Below are 20312 nucleotides of genomic sequence, written 5' to 3' on the forward strand. Positions count from 1 at the left end.
GAGGACCTCTAGTATAACTGACATGCCAGCTCCAGACCTCAATTAAACTGACTGAAAGATTATGTCTCCATCACTGGACTAATCTCACTGTACGATTACAAAATATACCTATGTCTCGTCTTGTATGCTTTAAGGACTGCATGTACATTTATAAAATGTAGAACTTCTCAATGTACGCAGATACACTGCTTACACCAAATATATACCATAAACCATAAAAGGTGGTTTCAATGATATAATAACATAAGTGACAAAAAACACGTTTTAGTGTTTCATTAATGTGTTTTTATTCCAACTTAAAGACAGTCTTTTTATAACTTTTTCAGTTCTTATTCCTTCTCTGACACTTTTTACTATGGAATCTTTTAATCTTTTATTGGTTGTAACATATTCTTTACTGGGGTCCTTTGGTTCTTCTGTCTGGAATTTTTTGTTAAATTGTGACATGTTTCCTTGGTAACCAGTTCTTTTAGCTATCCGTTTTCTCATTATTTCTTTGAAGTATACAGTACCAGGAACCAGTGGTTTCAGAAATGGACCTTTATCTTTCAAAAAACTTTTTGCAAGAAAACTTTCGTCCAGCTTCTCAACTGAATGATGGTGATCTTCTTTTGATATTTTTTTCTTTTCAGAAATATTATTTGCGATTGTCAGTTGTTGTTTGGGAACTTCAATCCTAAGTTGTCGTAAGCGATAAAGGAGTCTGGGGAATATCGGGACTTTCTGACCTTGCGTAGACGACATTCTTCCTGTCAATTTCGTTTCCGAAAGAAATTTCATTAATTTGATTGTGAGTGGTACTCTCCTCTTAGATAAGAATCTCGATATGTCTTGTTCTTGAAGTACGAAGGCTTCACATCCTTCAGACATAGCTGTAACGGAGAAAATATCGGCTTTTAAATCCAGTAATAATTCTAGATCTCCGAATATTTCCCCTGCCGAAACAATGCATATATCAACCACTTTCTGGAATTCCCTCTTCTCTGCGGCAATATAACCCTCTAGTCGTCGTACATATGTTTGTTCGTCCATATGACTGCCCTGTGTGTCTCCTCTACTCACCATGGTATCTACCCTCTTTGGAATGTGTATCCTTAAACAACCAGACAGTAACATTATGTATATGTGTGATAACTAGTGATTGAAGAGGCATTTATATAAAGTGTTAATGGAACAAGATCCTTGCTAATCTGTTTAGATTCAACAGTTTATGGAACTCGGACATTCAATGTGAAGATCTGGAGTTAACAAGGACTGGAGTTCAACATGTCTCCGAAAAAGATTTCAAGCATTTTTCAATGGGCATATTTACCGCGTTTAAAGTTGGAATTTTCCAAATAGTCCCTGCGTGGTTTGCATAAGAAAGAAACCCTTTTCTCAAGTTTCAAGGGCAAAAAAGGGGGTACGTACTATTCATAACTTCATATTATACACACTGAAAAATCGGTATATATATATTTGTATTAGTAAGTTCTGTAATTAAAAAACTAAAGAGTTTAAAAATCAGGAAATATCATCAAATACTATAAGTAATGCATAGTAAAAAAAATCGCAACATAATAATTTACCAATTATACATAAATATAATGTTTATGGACCTCTCAAGTGCCACTTCAGATGTGGGTATAACGAACGATTTCAAAATACAAATACTGTAATAAGAGGCAAAAGTATCCTGAACACCCAATCCTCAAAAGATAGGCTAACAATAGGGTGTCACATGTGGAGCAGGATCTGCTTACCCTTCCGGAGCACCTGAGATCACCCCTAGTTTTTGGTGGGGTTTGTGTTGTTTATTCTTTAGTTTTCTATGTTGTGTCGTGTGTACTATTGTTTGTCCTTTTCATTTTTAGCCATGGCGTTGTCAGTTTTTTTCGATTTATGAGTTTGACTGTCCCTCTGGTATCTTTCGTCCCTCTTTTCTAACAATAGGAAATAAAACTTAAATTCCGGATAACAATTTATTTACAGCAACAATGTTCAAAGGTGCACAGTTGGTGCCAATTAGAATAACAGTAACACATCAATAAAGGTAGATAGATCTGGTCAAGAGAAAAAAAAAATAAGGAGATATGATTTGAGATTTAGCGCTATAAAAACATGTTCAATCCAATATTTTCTACATTTGAAAATGCCTGTACCAAGCAGAAATATGACAGTTGTTGTCCGTTCGTTTCATGAGTTTTGTCATTTGATTTTGCCATTTGATTAGGGACTTTACGGTTGAATTTTCCTCGGATTTCAGTATTTTTGTGATTTTAATTTTTTTATTGCCAATGAGAACTATTACTGTCAACAACTAGCAAAACATGATCCACGGAATTACAGGCTCCTGACTTGTGGCAGACACATACAGAATGTGGCGGGATTTAAATGCCATGACTTTGAGCACTCAACTCTTGGCTATTTACCTGTTAAGGCACCGAAGTAGGCTTTATATAAAATGCACGAAACGAATCAGATTTTTAAGACATTTTAAAAAAAGTTTATATACATAACTTGTTTGAAATATATATTCAATATGCCGCTATATACTAACTTTATTATTTCCAGCAACTCTTTATCCATATCCTTTCCTTCAAATACGTGTTCAAATTGTCGTGGATGATTTCTTGGTTGAGCTGACAATCTAGCGCGGCCTCTAATAAAAATACAAATCAAAAGTAAGACACAAAACAAAAGTAAGACAAAAACATAGATGAGACACAAAACATCAGAAAGACGCAAAATATAAATAAGACATAAACATAAGTAGGACACAAAACATAAGGTGGACATAAACATAAGTAGGACACAAAATATAAATAAGACATAAACATAAGTTATAAGACAACACAGCCAAAAAGTCATGCTAAAAAATCTCGTTTCTATATATAGTTCTTCAATATCCCTGTTTTATTCATCACACAACGTTCTGCAGCATGTCATATATGTATACTCAGCTAAGACTGCTAACGCTTGATAGTTATATTCAATATTATCCAGTAAAACATGTCTAATTTTCTAATCTAAGCAAAATTAAGTTCTCTGCTTTTGTTATCCTCATACGAGCAGTAGTTATTTCTAGACGACACACCAATGTTATACAACAATTACTCTTAATAAAATTCACATGTATGACATATTATTCAACAAATATTGTTAAGTCAAAATTGAGAAATTGAGACGATGTAACATGAAAATCATTATACAGCTAATAAGATTTTTTTATCTTACTTTGTTATAAAAAAGAGACCAGAAAACGGCTCTCCTTGAATCATAATTTTCTGATTGTTCCTGTATGTCTTCTTTACTAAAGCCATCCGGAGGTTGTTCTGCTGATCTTCTGTCCACGTTGAGAAGAACGGATGTGTTTTAATAAATAATTCTTTCGTGTCTGAATCCTTTTCCATTTGGCTCTATTGAAGTATAAATGAAGCATTAATGTTTTTTCAACAGTTTCCAATCTCTAGTTTATTATTTGTTTCACTTTCATTGGCATTACTGTAAATCATAGGTGTTTTGAGTGTATAACACACTGTACTCAATATATACTGAAAACACCTATGACATTTTTCATGTTCTTTAAAATGACTAAAATGAGTTGAGTCTTCAACAAAATGAAGACAAGTGTGCATTATTTCTAGCGTAAAATCGCTGACAGTGTTTAGATAATTAGTAAATAATACAGACAATCATCAATCAACAAAAATGCACTTAATTGATAACAAAAAAATATATAAATTACAACTAGATGCAGTCATTGACCATATGTCCGGCTTCGTAAAGGCGTGGTGAACTAGTTTTCTCTTGCCAATGTTACTTTTGGGATGTTTTATACGGCAATCAATAGTACGATATGTCCGGTTTCGTAAAGGCGTGGTATTCCCGACCGTGCAAGGGCTGTATAGCCAGTCAAGGTCGTTAAAAACTTCCATTTGTTGTGGTGTACTAGTTTTTTCTTGCCAATGTTACTTTTGGGATGTTTAATACGGCAATCAATAGTACGCGGCATGAATTTTAAAGAAAAAATAATAATATGTATATATGCGATTTTATCTTTCTCTCTTCTGAACAAATGTTAGCCATAAAAATTCTAGTGGACACGTTAAATTACATGACATTCTTCCTGATTTGACCAAGAGAAGTACTAGTAATACATTACTTTATGACATTCTTCCTGATTTGACCAAGAGAAGTACTAGTTATACATTACTTTATGACATTCTTCCTGATTTGACCAAGAGAAGTACTAGTAATACATTACTTTATGACATTCTTCCTGATTTGACCAAGAGAAGTACTAGTTATACATTCCTTTCTGACATTCTTCCTGATTTGACCAAGAGAAGTACTAGTAATACATTACTTTATGACATTTTTCTTGATTTGACCAAGAGAAGTACTAGTAATACATTACTTTATGACATTCTTCCTGATTTGACCAAGAGAAGTACTAGTTATACATTCCTTTCTGACATTCTTCCTGATTTGACCAAGAGAAGTACTAGTTATACATTACTTTATGACATTCTTACTGATTTGACCAAGAGAAGTACTAGTTATACATTACTTTATGACATTCTTCCTGATTTGACCTTATCATATAATGAAATCGATCAGACTGATATATCGTACATTAAAACTTTCTTCAGCATTTGTAAAATTTAAAATCAAGTTTGTATGGTGCCAAGTCGACAACGTTAAATCTGATATTATATGAAGGAGAGTAGTAAAATACGCCAACGAAACAGCAAACTACAATCACCGAATTAAAAAATAAATAAAATTGAGAATGGAAATGGGGAATGTGTTAAAGAGACAACAACCCGACCATAGAGCAGAATACAGCCAAAGACAATCAATGAGTCTTCAATACAGCGAGAAACCCCGGAGAATAGGTAGGGAAAAAAAAGACTTTTAGAGGTCGAAACAGTATTTAACAATGACAAGTGTGTGGCACATCAGAAGCAGCACTCTAAATTGAACCGAGACACAGTATTCAACAATGACAAGTGTGTGGCACATCAGAAGCAGCACTCTAAATTGAACCGAGACACATTATTCAACAATGACAAGTGTGGGGCACATCAGAAGCAGCACTCTAAATTGAACCGAGATATGTTGTTTATGAAACTATGAAACTAACAAAGACCAATATTCATAAAAAGAAGAACGAAAACACTACTTTCTTAGTTCGCTTTTCTCTCGTACCTGCATAGTTCTCTCATAAAGTATTTTTGAGATAACCATTAGATCTGTATCAACATCTGTAATCATATGAACATTTTCTAATCTGTAACTTTCTTCCACAACTTTGCCAGGACCTAAAACATTAATAGCTAGTAAGATTTAATCAATTATATGATTTTACTGATGAAAATATTCAGTGATAAGTTCAGAAATTCAGAACTCGACCATATATAGAAGATAGCATGCACATAAAATGTTAAAACAAGAATGTGTCCCTAGTACACGGATGCCCCATCCGCATTATCATTTTCTATGTTCAATCGACCGTAAAAATGGGAGGAAATCTCTTATTTGGAATTGAAATTAGAAAGATCATATCATAAGGAACAGGTGTACTAGGTTTCAAGTTGATTGGACTTCAACTTCATCAAAACTACCTCGACCAAAAACTATAATCTGAAACGGGACCCACGGACGAACAGACGATCAAACGGACGGACGAACGAACAGACCAGAAAACATAATGCCCATACATTGGACATACAAATAATCTCTGAATATGAATAGAAACCATCATTGTAAATCTAAGACAGTCACATCATTAATGTAGTAAATGGTATATACATGTATATAAGTATTATGTTGTCTTACATATCTCTCCAAACACTAAAATTCACTATAATTACCAAAAGAGTCCACTTTAAATCCAAACTGTCTAATATTCCGTATCTGGCTGTCTTTACCATCTATGGGAGGTAATACATGTACACTCTGTTGCATTGCTAGGAATACAGACAGCCCACCAGTCAACACTATATATAACCTGTTAAAAAAATGTAACTCTTAAACATTAAAACTTTATTTCAGTTTTTATAGGTATGTCGACTTTCAAGAATAATCGTTCCTTTTTAGTTTAGCTTATAATGTTAAGCTAGAGCATGTCCGAGAAGTTGCAGGCACGTGATGATTGAAATGAATTACTATTTGTATTCCATCTATTTCAGTACTCACACCGAAAAATAGTACACAGGGTTGCTGTCTCATTGACGTATACACCGCAGCTCCATTTATTCCTAAAAAGTGCAATAGCTTTTCGTAGCCCAACAGGCCATGCATTGTTTACCCTAATTGTAACTTAGTACAGCACACGTTCTTTGTAATGATTAGCTCAATAGAAGCAACAGTATAGTAAGATCTCTAAATGTCAGTTTTCACACCTTATATAAAAATGAAATTGGTGTGGTATGTAAAAATAAGAAGATGGTGTAAAAATAAGATGATGGATGATTGGCAATGAGACAACTCTCCATCAGAGACCAACTGCCATAAAATTTAGCAACTAAATGTCAATATATGCTTTAACAATGACAATAACCCATAGCGCATAGCAAGCTAGAAATGAAGACGTATGTAGTGTTCTGTAGAACTAGTATAAAATGAGGAGTCAAATGAAGCGTAGTTCATTTTAAGTTTATTTGTTTTAGCCGATTACGGCATAACTTTGTTGAGTTTTAGAAAAGTAAAAATTGAGAATGGAAACGGGGAATGTGTCAAAGAGACAACAACCCGACAATAAAACAGACAATAGCAGAAGGTCACCAATAGGTCTTCAATGCAGCGAGAAACTCCCGCACCGGAGGCGTCCTTCAGCTGGCCCCATAACAAATATATATAGTAGTTCAGTGATAATGGACGTCATACTTAACTCCAAATTATACACAAGAAACTACAATTAAAAAGCATACAAGACTAACAAATGCCAGAGCTCCTGACTTGGGACAGGCGCAAACATGCGGCGGGGTTAAACATGTTTTTTTTTTTTTAGATCGCAACCCTCTCCCTATACCACTAGTTGTAGAAAAGTAAACGCATAACAATACGCACAGTAAAATTCATTTAAAGAGAAGTCCGAGTCAGATGTCAGAAGAGGTAACGAAAGAAAATAAACAAAATGACAATAATACATAAATAACAACAGACTACTAGCAGTTACTGACATGCCAGTTCTTCTTCTTCTTCTTTAGGTTTCAAGCGATCCTTCAATTATTGAAGATTATTCGCCGGGCGTCGACTATAAAATTTATAATTTACACTAATTTAGCAACAAAAAATCAAATATAACAAAATCAAAAAATCAACATAACGTATGTACATTTGAAAAAATAAATTGTGATAAAACTATATACATTTGATAACAGAATAGTTAGGGATAGAATATGGGGATGAGAGCAGATTCTGAGATCATACTCTTGAATCCCTCTACTGTACTGCATGATACTATTTGTTGTGGCAGATGATTCCAATTTATAACTGTTCGAGGATAAAATGAATATTTATAACTGTCTTTAGATGTTTGTATTTGCCTAAATGAGTGTGGATTGCTATGTCTGGTTCTATTGTCAAGTGGGATCAAAAGATTATGTGTAGGAACTGCAACAATTTCATGAATAATTTTGTAAAAGAAAACAAGTCTGTATCGTAAACGCCTAATTTCGAGTGGGTACCAATTTAGGTCTGTCATCATTTCAGTAACTGAGCTGGTGTTATGGAAGCGGTTGCATGAGAAGCGTGCTGCTCTTCTCTGAACCTTTTCAATTTGTAGAGTTTGTTGTTTTTGATGTGGGTCCCAAATTGTTGAGCAGTACTCTAATTTTGGTCGGACAAGAGCTTTATATGCATGAGCTTTAACTTTCGGTGATGCTATTTTTAGGTTTCTACGAATAAATCCAAGGGACTGGTTTGCTTTTGATGTCATGTTATCTATATGTTTGTCCCATTTTAAATTTGATTGAAGAGTTAGGCCTAAATATTTTGTAGAGTCAACTTTTTCTAAAGAGTGATTGTGTAATTTATAGGTAAAGTCTAAAGGTTTGCGTTTTTGGGTTACACTGAGAATGTTGCACTTATCAGGGTGAAAATGCATGAGCCAGTCCTGCTCCCACCTGCCGGCCGCTTCTAAGTCAGACTGTAATTTAAATGTGTCATCTGTTTTTTTAATTTCCCTATAAATAATGCTGTCATCTGCAAACAATCTTAATGTACTGTGTTCAATATATTCTGCCAAATCATTAATGAAGATTAAAAATAAAATTGGACCAAGCACTGTGCCTTGAGGTACCCCAGATGTTACAGGAATTTTATTTGATGTTTCACCTTCAAGGACTACTGTTTGTGTTCTGTTTGTTAAGAAATCTTGAATCCAATAATATGCATTACAATTTATACCATAGAAACCAATTTTATACATGAGGTGGTGGTGTGAAACTTTATCAAATGCTTTTGCAAAATCCATTATTATGATGTCTATTTGGATGTTTTTATTATTTGAATTTGCAAGATCTTGAATAAATGATATTAGCTGAGTTTCACAGGAGCGGGAGGATCGAAAACCATGTTGTAATTCATATAGTATTTTATTTTTTTCCAGATGTTTCATAATGCTACTAGCTACAACATGTTCTAATAGTTTGCAGCAGATGCAAGTCAATGATATTGGGCGATAGTTTATGGGATCGTGTTTGTCGCCTTTTTTAAATGCTGGACATACACTTGCGTGACGCCAGTCATCTGGGATCTTTCCAGAGTTCAGTGATGTTTGAAATATGATGGATAAGATGGGAGAGATAGATGATTTACACTCTTTTAAAATTTTACCATGGATATGATCAGGCCCAGCAGCTTTGTTGATGTTGATATTATTTAGGAGTTTTTCTATGCCTTGTTTTTGTATCTTAATATCAGGCATCTGTGGATGTTTACTGACGCCCTTGTCTGGTATTGGGTCATCTGTTACAGGTGTAAATGCTTTTTCGAACTGTTCATTTAAAATATTAGCTTTTGCTTTCGAGTCAGATGTTAGTGAGCCCTCTTTTCGGAGTGGTGGTATGTTAGAGCTTTCAGACTTTTGTGTTTTTATGTAACTGAACAGATTTTTTGGGAAGCTCTTTGATATAGTTGTAGGGTTTTCATCAACTGGTATCCCACATATCATATTTTCAATATAATTCCAATAAGATGTTCTTTGTTGTTTTTGTATATCATGTTTCAATTTTTTAAGTTGGTCTAGTTTCCCTTTGCCTTTCAATTTGTACTTTTGATATTTTTTCTTGTACTTTTTCATTTGCCGTCTAATACTGTCTGTTATCCAAGGTAAATTTTTACTATTTCTCATCATTTTCTGTGGTATGTTCTCAGTGATAGTGTTTTGTAATGAGTTTTTGAATATTAACCAAAGTGTGTTTGTATCTTCACTATCTTTTTTATGTATGATCTTTTGATATATTTTGTCTATATCCTCTTTTATTTTTTGCCAATTTGCATTTTTATATTTATATACTTTCCGTGGCTTGGTTTGGCATCTTTTTAGTGATAGTAAACATTCTAAATATACAATATCATGGTCTGCCTCCCCTAGTGGTGGTATGGTTTCAGACCTTCATTAAACTGATTGAAAGATTATGTCTTCATCATATGAAAATCAGGCACAATCCCTCCCGTTAGGGGTTTAGTATTATACCATAATAAAATATATGAGAAGAACATAACTCGTGGCATGCCAACAACAGGTTTTTGAATAAATGTGTTTAATTCCGATGCAAAGACCATATAAGTTGCATCTTTATCCAATTTATACAGACTTGCATACATGTCTTTTTATTTGTCCAGTATCTTACCGATCAGTACAACCTATTGTATTCTTTAGGAACTTATTCTTCTTTAATTTTCTGTATTTTGCATGTTTTAAAACATCAATCCATGTATCTGAAAAGATGAGAATTTGTAGAACTTATAGTGAATGTTGAATTTATTATGCTGTTCAAAAGTATATGCACAACGATCTAAAGATCTGTGCTGATGTAATGGAAATTGGTAAAGTTGATGAAAAGAATATTTATAATGCAGTTAATTGAATTTATAAAATCATAAAACTATTTTGTGGTAAGTATACATCTGATAATATATGCTATGATTAGTCTTGTTTGGTCTTCTTTTTACAATATGTATATTGGCTTCCAAACTATTGTCATAAAAGCTATTTAATGACTAAAAACATGCGTCGGTGCATGGATTTTGGCGTTGATGAATATCATTCAAGTTACAAGATAAATTTACAGCCGCGTTTGTTTACCTGTTGACATCCCGCTAAGAGCAAATATCTTTGGTATCAAATTGGGCAGAATTTCACGAATTTCCTTTTCACATCGATCTGTTGGTGGTTCACTTATCAATGAAATTATTCTGCGAACTGTTCCAGTATCCATTCTACAGCTAGTCGCTTCCAAACTGTTAGGTAACGTACGGCGACACTTTATGACGTTGTTTGTAATATGACGTTTTGAAGTTCTTTGGATCTTTGTAGACACACGCAGAATTTTATGATAAATGATTTGCCCCCATAATATTTTGTGTATATTTTAGGTGTGTCTGATAATTTATTTGAACAATGCTATGCAAAGCAGTGGCGGATCCAGAACTTTTCCTAAAGGGGGGGGGGGGGGGGGTGCGCTCCAGTCATATAACCAACCAAATTTTCCCCACGAAACACTGAGCAAACCCCCCCCCCCCCCCCCCCCCCCCATGGATCCGCCTATGCAAAGCACTGTTAGTTTAAACATATTGTATATATATAGTGGATTTAGAAACACGTTATTTTAACTTATTAATCCCCTTCCACTTTGCGGGTGCGAGTGCTGCCTTATAGCGGCATTAACTTACTCTTTTTCGAAATCTACAAGGGTGTCTTTCACGTGCAAGAGATATGGCTCTTGTACAATTCTATGCAATACATTGTTTAGCTGTTATATATCAAGCTTAGAAAAGATAAGTTAGACTCAGCGGGTAGAAACCGTGAGCGTTCATCTCAAAATTATTTTTTTACCTTAGTGATAACAGAGAAATGTAATGCCCTTTACCGCCAAGCGTCAAACGGTCATTTTCGGCTACCGTTAGCGTCAAATTGGTAAAATTTTTAACATATTTAAAAAAAAGGAGTATGATGATATCTAAATGGTAAATAGTTTTAGCATAATATATTAACTAAAAATCTGCACAAACTGCACGGTGCACTTACAGTCACCTATATTTCATGAATTTAAAATGTTAGTTTAGCCTAAACTCCTCCATGGTGACCGTAATAGAAGACATACGATGTTTTGCTTAAACTGATTTTTATTACATGGCCCTTCCAAATATATTAAATGTTATCTGAGACTACTATAACGCAGTGTTATAGATAACACAGTGTTATAGTAGTCTCAGATATAATTGTATGTTATTCCTATAGCATGATGGACAAAGGGAAAGATGGGGATTCAATTCCGGAAAAATATACGTATCCATCTTTGGTTCTAAAATTAACTTTCATTGTTTACTTCCGATATGCAGAACGCACGTTGAATTTTCCTTAGTTTAAACGTCAGTTCTGATTTTGTGTAGCGAACAGAAACCTTTATGTTGAAATGAGTAAATGTCCCATTTCATGGTAAGTTCAATGAAGTAGACAATTCTTCCTGTCAGTATTTTTTTAAAGACAATTTAGGGGAAAAAAATAGGAAAATAATATATGTTTTATTTTTATTTATTTTTTAAAATTTGTTCTCTTGCCCTTTTACACTGAGATGATGAGATTATTACGAATTTAATGTTATTGTCAGTCCTTGTGTCCAATTGGTCCTATTCTTTAGTTATGTAAAGTTTAAACTACAGACTTCTGCCTGGACTATAAAAATTCTCACAAGACTGGCAGCACTCATCAGAAACTGGGGACTGCTTCTATAACTACATAAATAATTTCATAGATACATGTACACTGTGTACATACATAAGGAAAGGTATGAAAGATGTCAACAGTCTATGCTGTATGTTAAAACTGTGTAGTATTCATAATCTGTTAATTAATAGGCGATAATATAAACACACTCAGATACAATGTCAAAACACTATAAACTTCATATTTAAAAGATTAATATACAAAAATGTACAGTATTGTGGGATTTTATTTCCGTAATTGATTGAATTAAAATTCCTCTAATTCCTATATTGGTGGTTATGATTAAAGACAGATACAGATATTAACTGAGATACAATGTAGATCTACTTCTGTTGCTGTATATTTATATATATGTAGGACTATAAAGTGCGATGGGGACACTAAAGTATGATGGTCACGCTAAAGTGCGACGGTCTACGTTAAAGTGCGATGCTTATTTGATTAATAATTTTTACACCAAATGTCCAAGACTTACGATTAATTGATTTAATTTAACCGTTCTTTGTCGGCTGAATCACAATGTTTATTTTTTCGAGTGCTTGAAGAAGGACTTGTATCCTGCAGTCGACCATTTTACTATATAGATACCAAATAGTATACGCATACTTATCCTGCTTCTATTTGAAGCGAACGGATACATTCGAATCATTGTTTATGTGGCAGTTTACTTTGTAATCCCCTTTAAAATGCCGTCGATTTTAATGAAAAGTAAGGTCGGTAAACTAAAATAGAGATACATTTGTACATGTTTTCATGCGTGAACTATAAATTGTCTGCTAAAACATTAGTTCGTAATGTGCATTGTAGGAAAATAAAACATGTATTTGTACTCGCTACGAAAAAGGAGAAAGATCGGCGAATATTGCATTTCTCTCGCATGTAGATTAAAACTTAAACAAATAAATGTTGCATATCCCGACAATGAACCAATTTTGTATTTTTGATTTTCAATAACAAATGTAAGGGAGGTTGTAACATTAGTGTGAACGGCATTCTATACCAATTATCCAAATATTCAATACGCTCCGAATTGTTAAAAATTTATTTTACATGATTTATAATATTTGCAAAACATAAATTAGCTTTATAACAATTATTGCTTGGTCGGACTTGTTTATTTAGAAACAATCACTTCAGTCTACCGGTAAATTGTAAAGCCTATCACATATGTTATACCTTAGCATAATAGCTTTTACAAAAAAACTTTTTTAACCTGGATGTTTTATTTCTTCGAATCTTACCCTTTGGACTATCCACTTTAGCGTGACACACCATCGTACTTTAGCGAACAAACAACCATTGCACTTTAGCGTGAGACGCCATCATACTTTAGCGTAAACCCAGTGTTCTCCCCAGGCCGTTTTAGCACAGCGCTTTTAAGCGCTATTGCAATTCCCCGCTGTCCTATTGCACTGACCACAGCGCTATCCCACGCAATTGCGTCGCTATTTTTTTTTCTCGTATTTTTCAATTTTTTTTCAAATTTCCCGCTTATTTTTCATTTCGGATCACGTGATCAACTGGTTTACGATTTTTGAAAGAATTATTTCCCTTGTATTAAAGTAACTCCGCGGGACCAGTCTAATAAATTTTACTAAATGGCGTTTTTTGAAAGATCAAAATAATTAAAGATTTCAACATTGACATCTATTTTTTTTAATTTAAAGAATATATAGAGGCATATATGAATGAAATGAGATGAAATGAATTGACCGCATTTCCCGACGTCACTCACAAACTTGTTTTACGAACTTTGAACAAACGAGGATTTAAAAAACGATCAAACACAGGGGTCTGTTATAAATTATTTGCCAGGTTTACTATCCATACGAACCCCGAAAATGAGCAAGTCTTTTAAGTATTCATTATCCCCTATTCGAACTTATAATTGTTTAGTCAGAAATTCTACCATTTGATAGCAATTTGATAGCATATGATTAGAAAAACAAACCCAAGCTGATACGACTTGAGAAATTTTACGGTCTCGATGTCCAGCTTGGATGAGGCCATTTAAATATTATAAAACGTTAAGGTCATAAAAATGAGAAATCTTTATGCAAAAAAATGTTAATTCCTGTCAAACGTCGTAAGGTTAACAGTACAATGCTACAGTTGGTTACAAAACCAAACACTGAAACAGAAGCTGACAATGACTTTATTGTTGGTCCTTACATGTTCTGCAACATTACCTGATAGTGCTAAGAAATCTTCACACAGGCATGTCTGGTGTAGACCCATCATGGAAAAAGACTTCTCCAGTTTTATACATAGATAGTATGAGGATTTACATTTAATATATGAATTTACAATGGAGAAAAAAATACGCTTCTTCTTTATCCAGACAATAACATTAACAAACAAAGCCTCATTAAGGGGTACACTGTAACTTCCATGAGCATGATGAGGACATCATAACAAGAGGAAACATCAACAGCATAATATAATAAAAACACATAACAAAACAAAAAGATTTTAAACATGCTTTGATACTATATATGCCCTTGAATTTTTACTAGATAACATTTTTGTTCGCTTTGGGGATTCTGTATATCGTCAGATTATCGGAATTCCAATGGGGACTAACTGTGCACCACTTATTGCGGACCTGTTTTTGTATTGTTATGAGTTACAATTTATGACAAAAATAAGCAAAGACCCATCGAAACAACATCTGATAAACAAATTTAATAATACTTTTAGATATTTGGATGATATTTTGGCTCTCAATAATGACGACTTCAGTATGTATATTAATGAAATTTATCCTGTTGAACTTACTTTAAATAAAGCTAATACTAACAATGACCACTGCCCTTTTCTCGATCTTGATATCTATATCACTAATGGAAAGCTGAATACTAAAATTTATGATAAAAGGGAGGATTTTTCATTTCCTATCGTTAATTATCCGTTTTTAGATGGTGACGTTCCCTTGTCACCATCTTACTGTGTTTATATATCTCAACTTGTACGATTCGCTCGTGTATGTAACAATGTTTTAGATTTTAACGAGAGAAATTTATGTATTACTGAAAAATTATTACACCAGGGTTTTCGATATCACAAACTAGTCAAAACATTTACTAAATTTTATCATCGGTATAAAGACATTATTCGTAAATATAGCTCAACATGCAGACTTTTAATACGTTCAGGTATTTCACATCCAATTTTTTATGGTAATATTCTTTATAAAGCACAAAGGTGTCAGTATTCACCTCAGAAACTTACAAAACCTTTGAATAGACTTATTAAGAAGGGATATAATTACGATACTGTTGTCAAGTCATTAAAGATTGCATATTTTGGCGTTAATATTGAGTCATTGATAAGGTCTTTGCATCGGAACTAAACACATTTATTCTAAAAACAGTTGTTGGCATGACACGGGTTATGTTCTTCTCATATATGTTATGATGGTATGATACTAAACCCCTAACGGGAAGGATTGTGCCTGATGTTCATATGATGAAATCATAATCTTTCAGTCAGTTTAGTTGAAGTCTGGAGCTGGCATGTCAGTTAACTGCTAGTAGTCTGTTGTTATTTATGTATTATTGTCATTTTGTTTATTTTCTTTGGTTACATCTTCTGACATCAGACTCGGATTTCTCTTGAACTGAATTTTAATGTGCGTATTGTTATGCGTTTACTTTACTACATTGGTTAGAGGTATAGGGGGAGGGTTGAGATCTCACAAACATGTTTAACCCCGCCGCATTTTTGCGCCTGTCCCAAGTCAGGAGCCTCTGGCCTTTGTTAGTCTTGTATTATTTTAATTTTAGTTTCTTGTGTACAATTTGGAAATTAGTATGGCGTTCATTATCACTGGACTAGTATATATTTGTTTAGGGGCCAGCTGAAGGACGCCTCCGGGTGCGGGAATTTCTCGCTACATTGAAGACCTGTTGGTGACCCTCTGCTGTTGTTTTTTATTTGGGCGGGTTGTTGTCTCTTTGACACATTCCCCATTTCCATTCTCAATTTTATTACAAATGTACAAACAAACCGCGCGCCGCGATAAAGTTACTGAGCATTGTCGAAAATGACGTGATTACCACAGCGCTATCCAAAAATCTTGGGGAGAACACTGATTAACCATCGCACTTTAGAGTCCTACATATAAAATATATATATATCTTTTAACAGATACATGTACATTCCCACACCATTAAACAAAATAATTTCCACTAACTTCTACTCTACACTAAGTCCAGTTCCAAACTGGTCCTTGATTTGACACACAGTTAAGACTCATCATAAAATACATAAACTTTATCCAAAGGTTTTGAGATGTCCACAACCTCTTTTCCCTACTTCATGATAGTATTTTTTTCTGATTGTCAAGGAAAACAACTTTCTTTCTGTACATTTTTACACTCCTATGTATGCTACATGTAAATGCATCATGATTCGTCCCCTAAATGTTGTCTGTTTGCAGTTATTTTAAATTAAAAAAAGTTGTTGATAACAGTCACACATGTTATATTGTATTATATTAGGAATGTTCCTGTTGATGCTGGACACAACTTCTTCTTCACTCAAGAAGCATTCAACAAATATTCTAAGCCAGAAACATATGAAGAGAAGATCAGAAACAGATACGAGTTATTCCCACTAAAAGATTCTCATCTTGGTGTGAATTCTAAATCTAAAAAATCAAAGAAAAAAGGGAATGAGAAAAAAACAAAAAGTTGGGATAAGGAAGATAAAGAATCAGTGTATAAAGTTCAAACACTCAGTGATGCAAGTGAGGAAGAAGATGAACTCATATTTGATGTGGAAGAAGATTTTGAAGAATTTGGTGTTGTAAAAAAAATTACACCAAAACAGAACAAACAAAAGGCTAAATCAAAAGCAAAAAACCAGAAGGTCAAAGACAATGCATTACCTGACACTGAAAAGAAGAAAACTTTGCAGAAAAATTATTGTCAACATACTAGTCCTATAGAATCTGATACAGATGAAATAGTGTTACAAAATACAGAGCCTCGTATTGAACATTTAAAAGAGTTTGGTGTAGACAAGTCTGATGATACAAGAGAGAAGGAACTCTCAGAACACACTGTGGATATCAATGAAATAGAGGAATTTGGTATTCCTAAAACTATATCAAATCAAAGTGATATTTTGGAAGGTTCTAAGACAGGAAACCATCAACAGAGTGAGAGTAATAAGGAGCAACAGAAAAGAACAGAAGAATTTCCATGGGACATTAAATCCAGAGATAGGTTAGTAGTAGTTTCTTTACTGGAAATTATCTAAAGAATGTTTTAAATGACAAAAAAAAGGTTGTTTACCATGCTGATAAAGCCTGCTGTCTGAAAAGATGAGTAATTGTTTGTAAATGTGGTCATGATTTATATATTATATATAGCTATAATTATTGGTAAACAGTGCTATTTCAAACTCCATGGTTTTATTTGAAAATAATGGAAAAAATAAGTGAAAACATTTACTTTAATTTATAGAATGAATGACCAATACTTTTTTACGTAGAACTAAAACAAAAATGTAGCTGATTTCGTATTTATAAGAATTTAGAATTAATTTTTTGGTTTTCTTTAAAAAAAATAATAAAAGGGAAAAAAAAGGTTGATGGGCAACCATTTATATGTTTTTTCTTGCCTTTTATCCATGTAAGTTTCTTATTTTAGGAAGAGTGACAAGTCAGATTCACAAATATTCAGATATCAGAACAAGAAATCTAACCTAAACAGTAGAGAACAGAGCCGTTATCTAAACTTACATCACAAATATATAACATTCACTCCAAAAAATCCATCGGAGAAAGAAAAACGGGAGATGAAAGAATTTACGGTAAATGTTGTTATGTTAGCTCAACAATGCAATTTATTCTACTGTATATTATCTGCATTTTTATACGTTGACATTTAACCACCTATATAATGCAACCCATCTATATTATATATACATCACATATGAAAAGATTTTCCAGTTAATGTAAGTTAACAAAATTTTTGCCACAAATAACTTCTTGTGACCCATTGTTTAACTCTTTGTCCTAAAAATCCTGTTCCTGCTACTAAACTTAAAAAGTTTTAACATTTATTGTGGATGCATAAGAAGTTATATGATGCTGTTACTTATCCATGAAATGGTCATGATGGTTAATCAAAAATAGTGAAGCTTTATTTAAAGATGTTCAGATTTCCATTGTTATAAGTTTTAGCTTCCTTGGAGAGAATTCTTATTCAGTTATTTTATTTTATTTTCAGACTCTGCATGAAAGGGTTATAGAAGAACAAAAGGAATATCAGCAATTTCTAGAAAAACTGGCTCATACCGCAAAATCAGATTATAACTATTTAGCACCTGAAGCTGATAGATATTTCAAGGTATTTATTTTTTTACTTGAGGCTGATAGATATCCCAAGATATTTATTTGACACCTGCAGCTGATCAATATTTCAAGGTATTTATTTGGTACTTGAGCTTTTCTCATCACTTTTCGTCCGGCATCGTCGTCTGTCGTCGTTAACTTTTACAAAAATCTTCTCCTCTGAAACTACTGGGCCAAATTGAACCAAACTTAGCCACAATCATCATTGGGGTATCTCGTTTAAAAAATGTGTGGCGTAACCCGGCCAACCAACCAAGACAGCCGCCGTGGCTAAAAATAAAACATAGGGGAAAATGTAGATTTTGGCTTATAACTCTGAAACCAAAGCATTTAGAGCAAATCTGACATGGGTTAAAATTGTTTATCAAGTGAAAATCTATCTGCCCTGAAATTTTCAAATGAATCGGACAACCGGTTGTTGGGTTGCTGCCCCTGAATTGGTTATTTTAAGGAAATTTTGCTGTTTTCGGTTATTACCTTGAATATTATTATAGAGATAAACTGTAAACAGCAATAATGTTCAGCAAAGTAAGATCTACAAATAAGTCAACATGAACAAAATGGTCAGTTGACCTCTTAAGGAGTAATTGCCCTTTATAGTCAATTTTTAGCAATTTTCATTAGTTTTTACAAAATGTTTTCCTCTGGAACTAAAGGGCCAAGTTCATTATAGATAGACAAAATTGTAAGTAGCAAGAATGCTCAGTAAAGAAAGATCTCGAAACAAATCACCATCACCAAAACACAATTTTGTCATGAATCCATCCGACGATCTGTTTTCTTTGTTTGATATGCATATATACCAAGGTGAGAGACACATGCTCTTAAGAGCCTCTAGTTGTTTACATGTATGAAATGGAATATACTGCCTTCTCCTCTTTCCGGTGTATACCTGATTCCGGTGTAATTTTAAAATCCGGGTTTTTGTTGTCATAAAAGCACGTGCATGGCTCGGAGGTCGGAGTTTACAGACAACTGGTTCCCCGCTGTATGTCAACGGATGTAAATACGTCAACAGTCTTTATTACAGGTAAACAAATATTTATAAGCTCAACATAGTCTTTTTTCGTCCATTCTAAAACCATTGATATGCCATGAAATTTCAAGCGATCTAAAAATATTTAATATTCATCCAAAATCAATCTACTGTTATTGATTTATCGTCTGCCATGTGCAAATCGTCCCAAACAACAGTCACGTGATAATAAAACGTTCTAATGACTCTGGAAAAATCTATGGAAAGCTTGCTTAACAAAAATGAACAATTTTACAATACTTTTAGAAAAAGTTATTTATCATTTTTTTATGTAATTGAAAACGATTTCTGTTGATTGAATTCAATTGAAATTTTTATAAATGGATACGAAAAGAACATTTACCATAGATTACTGTGCTGAAAAGACAAAATCTTGCACAATGAATATAACAAATGCTGCTATACAGTAGTACAAGTTAAATTATTGCAGCTATATATGAGAAAAAAAAAACATTTTGCTAACAATTTGATTCAAAGCAGATTTTAGTTTTTACTGGTAATTGTTTCATGTTTTAAGTGTTTATGAGTGTTAATTTTTATTACAGATATCTTCAATTCTGCAGTGATGATTATGAACATTAGTGTTTTGAGAAGAGGGAATAGTTCTTTACGAACGTAAACTGCAACACAAAACAATATTTTTTCCATTATTCTGATTCAAACAAACACACAATAGTTTTAAAACTGTTTTAAAAATTATCTTTTTTTTATGTATTCAGGTAATTTTTCAAATATTGAAAATTTGTGAAATTCATGTTTCCTTATAGACATCCAAATAAATCTATCTTTATGGATTTTTCACAATAAAAGTAAAAAAATAAAATAAAAATAATCTTACAATATTTTTTTTTTTTAATTCTTGCACATTTGACTCTGTAAATACTTTTCATCTTGCAAATGTAAATTGTCCTGAATAAAACAATGTTTTGCTCATTTGTGTTTCTTTACTAGAATATTAAGGTTATTTGATG

General features: G+C 33.2%; 2 protein-coding genes across 2 annotated transcripts in view; one reads left to right on the forward strand and one right to left on the reverse strand.

Moving 5' to 3' along the window:
- Positions 1–262: 262 nt before the first annotated feature.
- Positions 263–10519, reverse strand: LOC139513782 (uncharacterized). The gene is made up of 7 exons (XM_071302582.1): positions 10301–10519; positions 9846–9933; positions 5859–5995; positions 5194–5306; positions 3217–3398; positions 2540–2641; positions 263–1093 (listed from the first exon to the last, which is right to left on the reverse strand). Exons 1-7 carry the CDS (start codon positions 10431–10433, stop codon positions 265–267), a joined length of 1584 nt encoding a protein of 527 aa, XP_071158683.1. The 5' UTR covers positions 10434–10519; the 3' UTR covers positions 263–264.
- A 1005-nt stretch (positions 10520–11524) lies between these two features.
- LOC139513783 (uro-adherence factor A-like) overlaps positions 11525–20312 on the forward strand; it is a 43892-nt gene continuing 35104 nt past the window's right edge. The window contains exons 1-4 of the mRNA XM_071302583.1: positions 11525–11653; positions 16444–17172; positions 17599–17761; positions 18181–18300. Coding sequence (XP_071158684.1) covers positions 11631–11653; positions 16444–17172; positions 17599–17761; positions 18181–18300 — 1035 coding nt within the window. The 5' untranslated portion in view covers positions 11525–11630. The remainder of the gene's footprint in view (positions 11654–16443; positions 17173–17598; positions 17762–18180; positions 18301–20312) is intronic.

This window comes from Mytilus edulis, chromosome 2 (genome assembly GCF_963676685.1).
Source record: "Mytilus edulis chromosome 2, xbMytEdul2.2, whole genome shotgun sequence".
NCBI classification, from domain to species: Eukaryota; Metazoa; Mollusca; class Bivalvia; order Mytilida; family Mytilidae; genus Mytilus; species Mytilus edulis.